The sequence below is a fragment of the Borostomias antarcticus genome (genome assembly GCF_949987555.1).
Source record: "Borostomias antarcticus genome assembly, chromosome: 17".
Taxonomy (NCBI): Eukaryota; Metazoa; Chordata; class Actinopteri; order Stomiiformes; family Stomiidae; genus Borostomias; species Borostomias antarcticus.
This window is the reverse complement of record NC_140250.1, coordinates 9,672,495-9,685,467: the sequence shown is the minus strand read 5'-3', so window position 1 is coordinate 9,685,467 and position 12,973 is coordinate 9,672,495. Positions and strand designations below refer to the sequence as shown.

General features: G+C 47.7%; 1 protein-coding gene across 1 annotated transcript in view; it reads right to left on the bottom strand.

Moving 5' to 3' along the window:
* LOC311320254 (phospholipid-transporting ATPase ABCA1) overlaps positions 1 to 12,973 on the bottom strand; it is a gene marked incomplete at both ends in the record, with an annotated part of 445,813 nt that overhangs the window by 300,088 nt on the left and 132,752 nt on the right. Inside the window, one exon of the mRNA XM_084451987.1 lies at positions 2,297 to 2,421. Coding sequence (XP_084308113.1) covers positions 2,297 to 2,421 — 125 coding nt within the window. The remainder of the gene's footprint in view (positions 1 to 2,296; positions 2,422 to 12,973) is intronic.

Sequence of the window (12,973 nt, the reverse complement as noted above, 5' to 3'; positions counted from 1 at the left end):
AACCCTAGTATACTTTTTTATTTAGATGGGAGGAGAGTTGTGGTACCATACATAACGCCAGCGAGGTGCTGCAGAGGATTATTATGGTGGCCCTCTCTCTGCGAGAACAACATATTTATTATTTAACATCTTATCAATGATATTGTTGGGTGGAAACCGTGCTTATTTCATATATACACGGCATGCTGTGTACACCTCCATACAAAACTAGGCCATATTGACATTGCTGTTCACACTAACAATGGTTTCTCGATCTACACTTCTCTAAGTGGGTGGAGATGTTTACAAGTTCAATACACAACGTTACAGTATCCGATGGCCGGCAGAGCCTAGTGGGCTGGGCTGTAGCCCTCACATCAGTATGCGTCTTAAAGTAATTCAAGGGGAAAGACTATGTGTGGTAATTGAGTGAGTAGAATGTCAGGGGGAAGAAATAACTCATCTCCTAATGATAGGGCACATAACAAGCCAACTTCCTGGCCACTCGGATGAGGGTAGCATATTTAATGTAGCGCGGCAACAGATATTTACTATTTCAGCCCGGCTGTGCTGGCCGTAGATTCAAGATGCAGCTTGTGATTTTCCCCCAAAGTCACAGACTCCAGACGCATTTGTTGATTTGTTGTTGGAAGCTGTTGGTTGGGGCCCAAAAACCTTGTTTGTTATTCATCTCAGAGCCCAGACGCACAAACTTCCAAAACAAAATAAACGAACGGGGTCAGGTGGGTTTGAGGGAACACAGCGGACCGCATCACTAAGGAGGTTCGAACAGCCCACCTGTCCTTCACCTGTGATTATCATAGCAACAAGCTCAGGCCTGTTAGTCTTTCTAAACCATCCTAGGAGATCGATCCATTACAATGCAATGATCTCCCCTGTACAGCATAACCAAACCCAGGTAGAATACAAATGAGTGGGAGCAGAGTAGAAATCCAATACCATTCTTTGGTCACTGCAGTATTTGTTATCAATGTATCTGGGAGCCCCATGAAATATTCAGCATGTTTTTTCTAATAATTATTTTAATTCTGTATAATGCACTTTGGAGACAAGCATACAATTCCATAATTCACAATAAAAATGTAGCCACAACTGAATAATGACACTTTTTTTTATACGAATACGACCCAAATTGTGTTGTTTTTTTCTGTCATGATACTGTATTTTGGAAATATACTTATTTTACCCAGTGACACCAACAAACCTGACACTTTCTGTCACCGCCCAAGAACTGAGGAGGAGGCGACTTGAATAAGCTATTCCACCACTGCTGAACCATTGTTGTGTGCCATTAATTATGTCTCAGCACGTGTTTCATCAGGAGAAAGGGGAATGTTGTATAACCATAACCAGCGACGGCAGCTGCAAATCTCTTGAAAATACATAGGAACGGAACTCCACAGTAGGTCCCGTATGTTGGTGGTTTGCACAGATAAGACGATGACGGGAGCCAGGGCTAATGCGTGGAAACCTGTCACGCACACCGTCATGTAAGGAGGAGTTCAGATTATCACGCTGCCAGTCTGAGCACAGCAGCGTGGGGGAAAGATATGCTTTACACTCGGCTCCCAGATGGGTTTAATATGCAGAAGGGTAATCGCAGCACAGTAGATGTCAGTGAAGTAGTTTCACGGTACAAACTTTGGCCTCTGTAAATTAGGCTGTACTCACTGAAGTTCTATACAGTTATGTTAGGAGCTACAGCTAACTGCAAAAGACAACATCTTATTTTGATATCGACAAAAGGTCTGAGCTGCAACCTTTTGTGGGATTTTGGTTCAATGCTTGGCATCTATCTGGGCTTCATCACAGTGTAACATATATTTTTGGGTGTTATTAAAGTATGACTGTGTTGTGATGTGAAAAATTAACAGTTGTGAAAAATCCCCACGAGACAGAAATTCCAATGAGCACCAGAATATTATCCAATAATTATTCCATTTGAACTTCCAATAATGAGATTCCCCAGTATGCTCTACACCTCGACACCTGCCTTAGTCCTGTGGCTCTGTCCATAAATAAATGGTGAATTTTAAATTGAGTACACTTAGCGCTTTTATCCAAAGAGCTTTACAATGGCCTCTCATTCACCCATTCACACACCAATGGCAGAAGCTGCCATGCAAGGTGCTAGCCTGCTCAATGGGAACAATTTGGGGTTCATTAGTTTGCCCAAGGACACTTGGACAAGTGGACAGGAGGACCCGGGATTCGAACTGCCAACCCTGCGGTCATGGACGTCCTGAGCCACAGCCCCTCCCCCCCCCCCATTAAAAGTGTTCAAGTTTGGTTGTACCTGTAGAAGGTGGTCTGGGGTCCGTACATCCAGGGCTGCAGCTCCAGACTGGGGTACTCCGAGAAGGGCGGTATGATGAGGGAGAAGATGAGAGACAAGCAGACGAAGACGGCTGGCAGGACCACCTGGGAGACACACAGTGGAGTGGCGTCAAGGTAACTCTGCTATGAGCGTCCCAATGTCACTGGAAGAGACTGTGATTTTCATGGCCATTATATTACGGAGACCTGCTAGAATCACTGTGCCACAGGTTACCTGAGGTTTTGCTCTAACCGTCACGCTCGGTAGCATAAGAGTGCAGTAAATAGCCAAAAACAGGTATGGTAGGTTGGTCGGTATTTACCTAATGTCCATTTCAGGTCACAAACACGTCTGATCAGATGCATGACTAGTACTTGATATTGTACAGCCAGCCTTTCAATTCATACTTTTACAGGTGTTACTGTAGGTCACTCACGCAGCACTCTTGTGTGTACCACTTCCACAAACCAACCCTACAAACTGAGGGAAATAATAATGTTATTTCTCAATCCAATTAACAAATGCTGGGAGATATTTGCTGACTATCATAATTTGCCTCCTGCGTCATACAGTATACCCACTGGCTCTACCATATCGTCACAGTTCAAGTACCGTCATAACAAAAATCTATCTAGCTGTATGTGTGTGTGTCTGTGCATGTGTGTGTGTGCATGCCTGCGTGTGTCTGCGCATATGTGCGGTGCATGTGTGTGTGTGAGTATGTGTGTGTGAGGTTGAAGGATTTATGCCCTGTACCGTACATAAGCAGGTAGGTGATCAAAACCAATCAACAAATCAACTCCAATTGTGTGTCTTCACGCATGTGTGGGATCTGAGAGCAATTCATAAAATCAGGCACCAGACTTGTTACATGCTCCCCCCCCCCCCCCCTTCACCTCCCACCCCAGTAACACACAACAACCTACCGTAAGTCACAAAACCTGAGAATGAGGGCAATTAATATTCTCGCTGTGAATCTGTTTTGGCTGCTGAGCATGTGGACGGGGTTTGATTAAATATTTCCCGCGCTGGCGCCGCCGTCCGCTGACTCAACCGTTATTAATTTCCCACTATTCTCTTTTTCATAGAAGCTGCCACACGTTCTCCCCTCCCCTCCTCCCCACATCTCTCCATTCTCTTCTCCTCATGTTCTCTTTTCATTTCCTTCTTAGAGCAGACAAAAAGGTCAGAAGAGACAATGCACAATATCTTTCATGTTCAATCACTTGATGGGAGGCACTGTTCAGAAGAGTAGGTTTGATTAATTGCGGGTGCTGTGATCGTCAAGCACAATTCGAAATGGTGAAATTGAAGTTGTTTTTATTTTTTTTAATGAATATATATTTACGAAGGAGCTCAATGTGTGTGTTTCTGGAAAAGAAAAACGAATGAGACTGAAATGCTTAATGAGAGAGAACCCACAGAACAAAGGACACCAGAACTCTCCTCACCCTTGTATTGTTCATCTCTCCTCTTTTCTCTCTCTCTCTGACAGCTGGTACTTCTTCCACTGAGTGTACATGCAGCAAACTAAAGTGAATGTAATTTCCTTTGCAAAGCTAAGGTAGGCTACTCTGTGTACTATGCATGAGTCTTTCTCAAGTTTGCTGGGAAAACTATGGAAGGACAGATTGCCTCTAAAATAAATAACAAAAGACAAATAAAAGTTTTATTCAGAGCAAAGTCAAGTGACACATTAGAGCAGATGGCTGTTGATGTGGAAAACAAAAGGCCTACATTAAGAGTGAGAGTTACAAGTATTTGTGAAATATTGCTGTGCACCCTTGACTCAAAATGGATGGAGAGAGAGCAGATACCATTATCTTTTATTTTGCATAGCTGCTCATGCGCACAACTAGTCATGGCCAAAAAAAATGCACGTGTGTTAATGGATTTTCCAAACAGTTCATGTGAATTCAAGATAAGAAGGTGGAAATGCAGCAATTCACAAAAATGTGAATGGTCTAGAGCTGCTGTTTTTATTTTAGATTTCCAAAGAGCGTTCAAAAAAGTACAGCAGCAGTGGGGGGAAAAAGTACAGCGGAATATATAGAGAATATACATAGATAATATAGGCTACTTATATATATATATATATATATATCAGTATATTCTCTATTTATTCCGCTGTACCTTTTCCACTGCTGAAACCCCAGATTTCCCCCCATGGGGATTATTAAAGTATCTTATCTTATCAACAGTCGCAGACCAGAATGCCTCTGGATGTAGGCTAATTGGATAGAGCAACTATCAATTCAAATGCAGACCGACCGTTTGTGACAGAATTTAATAGTTAAATTAGATTTCTTAAGCAAATATACTGTACAATATCCTGTGAGATCTGGGATAGTCTAGAGCATGATTTTAGGAATATCTACTGTAATAAGAAGATAGGCATTTTTCTATAGATAGGACATCACCAAGTGTTTTATAAAGTGCACAGCTACAGACATTGAGAGATAGCTCACGTGGTTAGGATGGCAAAGCCAGAATACAGACTCATAAAGGTAAAATAACTATGTCCTTTTCCCCTTGAGAAAAGTTTGGTGTGTCAATAGCCAGGGTGTCCAGAATGGAGAGCCAGATGAAGACTTCATCTCTCCTGGAGTCAATCCAAGGGTAACCCATACATTTCAGCCCAGGGTGGATTTGAACCTGTGTCTCCCGCTTGGGAGGCAGACACTGACAGTTGCACCAATAGTGGACTGTCAGCACTCCTTTTGAGTAGTGAGTTTCGCCAGCTACTCCACGTTTCACTCGGTTTCACTCAGCCTTCTAAACTCAGTCCACACCACTGGACATCTGGGTCACAGCACCAGTGTAACCCATACATTTAGGCATGCTCAGGGTAGGATTATAAACCGGGTCTGACAGTTGCGCCAATAGGGGCACCCCTTTTGAGGTGAGAGTTTCACCAGCTACTCCACGTTTCACTTGGCTACACAAGCATGGCGTACCTGTTCTAAGAATGCTTTAGACAGGCACTGCAATCAATTCCAGGCCTGCACACTGAGCTCAGAGCACAGATCTCTTTCAATTCAACTACTGCATCGTAAGACAATCCGCTTCACCCGCCGCTTCCTGAAGCCAGGGTCCGTCCCCATGTTCCATCCCCCATAAATCACTCCATTCGTGTTCCACGCAATCATCTATTTTTTATTCCCCATTGGGTCTGTATGAAGAGATTACTTCACCTCACCTCTGTTTACATGACGTTAAAGCCTTTTGTCAGGCGCACAAGTGAAATGTGAATAGAAATGGAGGAGGAAGAGGAGGAGGAGGTGAGTGGCTCTTTTCAACACTCACACTCACACACACACACACACACACACACACACACACACACACACACACACACACACACACACACCTTGGCTAACACAACAGAGGGATGTGGTGGATTGACAGTGACTAATGGGGATTGGTATGCAGGGTACTGTGGGAGGAAACGTGCCGGAGGTGGTGGCACATCTCCACGCGAGCTGAGGGGAGTAGCGGAGGGGAGGCGCTTACCGTTCAAGTGTAATTAATGCAATGTCAAGATAACATTCATCGTTGACGGGGGTTACATGATGTCTACATGCGTTATGAATATGGGATTGGCTTTGAAAATGACATAACGAAAATGAGCTCCGGATTCATTTACAAAGGAAAGAGTTAATGCGTTTTGTGTGATCATTCTGATGAGGGAAATTGATTGTGTCATGCAAATTGATATCCATTTATTGGTTTTGACTTTTTGAAATGGGGTTGGAGGGGTAGATGATGTAGAAAGTCTGGTGCCTGATTGTATGAATTGCTCTTGGATCCCACACATGCACCAAGGTGAAGACACACAATTGGAGTTGACTTAGAGTTGACTTATTTTGAAAAGATGGTTATAATCAACAAAATGATAAATTTGTGCTCTTAATAAGTTAATAGCAGCCTGTCAGTCGACTGATTGTTATAGTCTTATTTAATACCTAGATAATTAAACCACATTAGCATACTCGCAAATTAAGAAAAACTTGGTGACTTTCTGATCCTTCTATTTTAAAAAGGAAGTTGTTTAACAACCCAAACAGGAAGTTTGCATATAATTGCCTCTGAACTCTGCCACCTTGGTAATCAGACAGTTTAAAATCCCCCAAGGTTAGATAAGACGCTCACTTGGCCCCTAATGCATTCTAATTGTTGTGCATAGTGAGAGGGAGTGGGACTCTGAATGTAAGTACACAGTGTGACCTCAAAACAACTTGCTGGTTAGCAAGTCTAGACATAGGTAGGATCCAGCCATTTGTCTAGGACAGGAAAGACCCTTGCTGCATTCCAAATCGCATTGGCTACTTCCGTACTAGCCTAGCTATATAGTATGACAAATTGATATAGTATGTCCCAATACATAGTATGCCACATGCAGTATGGCAAAAATACCAGGATATCCTACTACATCCAGTCATAGTTTGCAGTATGCAAGCCAGCACACTTTTCTGTGCTCAGCGGAAATTGTCACATGTGCAAGTCGTGCTGGAGGCATTTTGATGAATCCCAGCCAAAGAGTATGGAATGCCATTCCATATTTTGTCCCAGTTGTGGACGAATGTCACTTTATGTGGTCGCATTTCAAGGTGCAATGTCATGACAAGGTAGTATGTCCGAATTGGATGCATACTGTCTGCAAAGTGCGTACGTTGTAGGAGCAGCTGTAGTACGCACTGGTAGTAAAAAGTAGAAGTATGCAATTAGGAACACAGCCCCTGTTTGGAGTGAAGCTTTCAAGATGACTGCTAGTGGCAGCTTGTTCCTTCCTTCAGCAGTGGACACGTCAAAAGTCTGTTCTATGCATGCTCACCGGTAGAAACTAAGCAAGCAGAATGAGCAATCCATCACATGACTGTCGTAGTTCAAGGCTGAACAACTTCACAAACATAAGCATGATTACAGCTGCTGCGCTGCACTGGAACAGGGCCAGGCGTTTTGAGGAGGAAGAGGGAGACAAATGACAAATACATGAGGGCCTCTTTAAAACTTCTTAACTTAAACAGTACAATGCCGGAGTTGGCATTAGCACCTTTATTCCTTATCACCCTGGGCTTGAACTCACAACCAGACACCAAGGGAAGGTCATGTTCTTGTTTGAGCCAAGTGCTGGCAGTTTGACACAAAATTATAAATGTCACAGCTAGATATTTGCACCATAGGAATCCTGCATGAACATAGTAGGCCTACATACTGTGATAGGAATGAGGTTGTGAGACTCTGGACCGAGCATGGATTCACTGATTGACTGATTTGATTGGATTGAACACAGGTGGCACTGATTGAGACAAGACTGGTCAGATGAAGCGATGCAAACAAAATAAACAGTAACAGCTTCAAGAACAAAAAAACATTAACAGCTAAATTAAAAATACCATTAAAAAAATCATGTCACAGCACAGTGGGGAGCTACCTGCCATGTGAGAAGCCATAGATGGTTACACACCGACTTAAACATCACAATCACAAGGGTTGCAGGTACTGTAAATGTCACAGGTGCATGTAACATGGACGTTTCAGCAGTTGCCACAAAATGTTTGTTAAAATAAAGGCACCACGAGTGGCAAAAAACAAAACCAAAGACTAAACTATAAAACCCAGGTGTACACTCAACACGTGGAGAACAAAAGACAAAGCTTACAAGTTTACAGACTTACAAGATGGCACAGGACAACACCAGGGACAACGCACAGGTACAGCAAATAATGAACAGACAAAGAAAAAGAAGGGAGCTACAGTTTGGCTATATATACACAGACTAACAAGACAGGGTGGAAACCAATCAAACAATCAGTGGCACAGGTGTCCTCAGAGTCAGTTTAACCAGTTGCAGTCCTAGGGTCCGCTATTGGGGCAGGATTGCCAACAACAACATCTCTGATTGGTGGAGACATTGCTGTTCCGCTATAGGATTGTGTGTAGTGTATTTTTTCCTGTATGAACCACAGTAGTTTGAGGGGACATACTTCAAAATACTGTCAAAAATACAGTTTTTGAGATAAACAGAGTGATGGACTTACATAATTCCTGCCAGCTCAATGCATATGAACGTTTCTGCTCACTTGAGCCAACAGTTTGGTGGTGGTTACAAAGTGATAGCACGTATGCCTGATTTGTTATGATTTTTAAAGTTTTAAACTTTAGACGGTTGCTGTAGCGCCACCATCAGAACTATTGGCCCCCAATGCCAGTTGAGTACTTAGGGCTAGATGTAGCAACTCATAATGTAATAAAGGCTCATAATGTAATAACGTATTACATTATAAACTAACTAAAATGTTCATAATGTAATAAAACCATGCGCTCATAACGTAACTGATTTGCGCATAATGTAATAATGTAATAACTTAATATATAATGAGCCTTACTGGGGCCGCTCATAATGTACTAACAGCTCATAATGTAATAATGGCTCATATAGTTAGAAAAGTGTTAATAATCATCATTTTTACCTCTGCCATTACTGTGGGGGAGGAAGGTAATGCTTTCACTTCTGTCTTTCTTTCTTTCTTTCTTTCTTTCTTTCTTTCTTTCTTTCTTTCTTTCTTTCTTTCTTTCTTTCTTTCTTTCTGTGTCTTGTCTGTCTGTCTAGTCTGTCTGTGTGTCTGTCTGTCAGCATGTAGAATCCTACACTCTATGATCACACAATAAGACCAATTTCTAGAAAACCTAGTGGAGGATTGACCACGGGGCTGACCAAGGCCATAGCATAAAGGCCACAATGGGTCCTACTTATCACCACAAAGTACCACAAAGTACCACAAAGAACCACAAAGTACCACAAACTACCCCATAGTACCCCAAAGTATACCACAAAATACCACAAAGTACCCTAAAATACCACAAAATACCCCAAAGTGCCCCAAAATACCCCAAAGAGCCCCAGCCTATACTACAAAATACCCCAAAGTACCATAAAATACCCCAAAGTGCCTGGAAATACACCACAAAGTACCCCAAAATACCATACAGTAACCCAAAGTGCCCCATAATACCCCAAAGTATACCCCAAAGTACCACAAAATACCACAAAGTACCACAGAATACCCCAAAATACCATAAAATATCCTAAAGTGCCTGGAAATATACCACAAAGTACCCCAAAATACTCAAAAGTATACCCCAAAATACCACAAAGTACCACAAAATTCCTAAAGTACCACTTTAAAAAAGTACCAGCCCACAATAGAGAAGTCGCTGTTACGGCTCGCATGCCCTCGCCTCCACAACCGCCTCCCTCTCTCCCCTCTGGGCCCGCTGCGCGCTCGGGGCGTCCTACGCGCTCTTCCGCACGTCGCATCGGCCCAGGCATGCAACGCTCTGACTCTCCGGAGTTTCCCCCCACTACCGGGCGTTCCCCGTCTCCGGCCGGCTCCGCGGACTCGGCAGTCTCCTCCCACTCCGGTGGCGAAGAGTCGGATCCCGACATGCCCAGTACATCGGCCCGTGCGCAACAACAAGAACGGCGCGCTCGTCTCCGACGATGACGCGGGCGCGGCTCTACTCACCGGTTTCCAATTCATCATCACCACACCTGTCCCTCGTTCTGCAATCACCTTCAACCCCTACAAGAACCTGGTCTACACTCCACTCTTCGCCAGATCTTACCATAAACTTATGTGGTAAAGTATAGCCTATAGCCTACAATTTCCTTACCTGTGTTTTGTAGTGTTTTTTTTCTCGTTCCCCGTTTGTGATTACTATCACTCACCCTACCTCTCCCCCTCGTCTCTCCAGTTCCTGCCTGACCCACGCCTGTACGATTACCCCGCTCCTGCCTGACCATCGCCTGTACGACAACCCCGCTCCTGCCTGACCATCGCCTGTACGACAACCCCGCTCCTGCCTGACCATCGCCTGTACGACAACCCCGCTCCTGCCTGACCATCGCCTGTACGACTACCACGCTCCTGCCTGACCATCGGCTGTACGACTACCACGTCCCCCTTTGTGATCTTATTAAATCGCCCCTCCGGGCTTTACCGTTCCTTGCCTCCTCCTTTCCTTTTGCGCCTGGGTCCCAAACCGAACCCTCACAGTAAGATCTGGCCAGTTTTGACCCAGCCAACATGGAGGAGAGACCTGCACCTTCCGGACCACTCCAAGCCCAGGGTAGGCTCCTGGCAGAACACTCCCGCATGCTCTCGCAGGCTTCCGACGTGGTCACAACCGTGCGCCAGGAGCTCCAGGGAGTCTCCACCCTCCAGCAGTCCCAGGCCGAGTACCTCCGGCAGGTCTCCACCCTCCAACAGACCCAAGCTGAGCAACTGCAGCTGGTCTCCGCCCAACAGCAAGCCCAGGGCGGGCAACTGACGGGACTCGCTACTCTGGTCAGCACCCTGTCCGACCAGGTCACCGCGCTCATTGCCCGCCTGGTTCCGTTCCTGGACCCCGCTCCTCCCCAGCAAGACCCTGCACCACCCGCGGTCCCCGCTCCTGCCGCTCCACCAAACCGGGAGCCCCATCTCGCCTCCCCGGCCCTCTACGACGGGACGTTCACCCTCTGCCGGGAGTTCATCATGCAGTGTGAGTACGTGTTTGATCTCCAGCCAAGCATGTACTCCACTGCGTCGGCTCGGATCGCCTACATCGCCAACCTAACCACGGGACGGGCTCGCCGTTGGGTCATGGCGGGTCGCGAGGGCGCAGCTGCCTACATGCAGGACTACACTGCCTTCGTGGCTGAATTCAGGACCGTGTTTGACCACGACGTCCATGGACAGGACGCGGACGCTGCTCTCTCCGCCCTCACCCAGGGTCCCAGTTCCGTAGCGGACTACGCCACGGAGTTCCGCATCCTCGCTGCCCGTTGCCCCTGGAACGAGTCTGCCCTGTACAGCGCTTTCCGACGGGGCCTAGGGGAGGCCATGAAGGACAGCCTGGCTGGAAGAGACAGACCAGCGACCCTGAACCATCTCGTCTCCCTCTCCATAGCCATTGACGAGCGCCACCGGGAACGCAGGCGCGAGCGGGCGCACCAACACCACAGCGCACCCAGACCATCTCCGCCCCCCTCTACCGGTCTCTCTCGGCCTGTCCCGGCCTTCCTCGCCCCCCCAAACACCGCTGGGGAGGAACCCATGCAACTGGGCCGGGCCCGACTGACCCCTGCAGAGCGCAAGCACCGGAGACAGAACGTGCTGTGCATGTACTGCGCCAGCCCAGCGCACGCCGTCGACTCCTGCCCCTCTGCACCTCCCAGGGCAGCAAAAGAGTAGGCTCACTTGCCAGGGGATACCGAGTGAGCCGGCTCATCCATCCCCAATCCCGGACCCGTGCCGCCAGGTTCACTGTTACCCTCGCCTGGCAGGGGCACACGCTCTCCGTCCCTGCTCTCATCGACTCCGGTGCTGACGAGAGCTTCGTGGACGTCCAGTTCGCCCACAAAGCGGCGCTCCCTATCTCCCCTCTGGAGAGGCCCCTCTCGGCCTTCGCTCTGGATGGCCATCCCATGGGTCCCATTACTCACCGGACCCTGCCCCTCACCCTCACAGCCTCGGGAAACCACGTGGAGAACATCCGCCCCTTCGTCATCCACTCTCCCGACGCTCCGTTCATCCTAGGAAGGCCCTGGCTGGAACTCCATACCCCTCATGTCTGCTGGAGCTCGGGGCACATCCTCAGCTGGAGCACCGCCTGCCACGCCCGCTGCCTCCGAGCTGCTCAGACCTCCACTCGGGTTGACCGACCCCGTCCCGCTCCTCCGGACCTCTCCACGGTCCCTTCGATGTACCACGACCTTGGAGAGGCCTTCAGTAAGGAGCGCGCCCGCACACTCCCCCCTCATCGACCCTACGACTGCGCCATCGAGCTCCACCCTGGCGTCCATCTTCCAGCCAGTCGTCTCTACAACCTCTCCCTCCCGGAGAAAGCAGCCATGGACACCTACATCTCCGAGTGCTTGGCCGAGGGTCTCATCCGACCATCTCGATCCCAGGTGGCAGCGGGGTTCTTCTTCGTTAAGAAGAAGGGAGGAGATCTGAGGCCGTGCATCGACTACAGGCTGCTCAACAACATCACGGTCAAGAATAAATATCCACTCCCCCTCATGAGCTCCAACTTCGAACCCCTCATCGGTGCCACCATCTTCACCAAGTTGGATCTCAGGAACGCTTATCACCTGGTGCGTATCCGTGAGGGGGACGAATGGAAGACCGCCTTCAAGACCTCCCGTGGCCACTACGAGTACCTCGTCATGCCCTTCGGCCTCACCAACGCCCCCGCCGTCTTCCAGGCGCTGATGAACGACGTGCTCAGGGACATGCTGGACGTCTTTGTGGTCCTCTACCTGGACGACATCCTGGTATTCTCCAGGAGCGCTGAGGAGCACGTCCAACATGTCCGCATGGTCATCCAGCGTCTCCGGGAGAACCGCCTGTATATCAAGGCGGAGAAGTGCACCTTTCACTCCTCGTCAGTGGAGTTCCTGGGGCTCATCGTGGAGGGAGGCCTGACGCGACCCGACCCCCGCAAGATCAAGACCGTGGTCGAATGGCCTCAACCCACGACCCGGAGGCAACTTCAGAGCTTCCTTGGCTTCGCTAACTTTTACCGCCGTTTTATACGGGACTACAGCCGGGTAGCAGCTCCCCTCACCCACCTCACCTCATCCCTGCGTCCGTTCGTCTGGACACC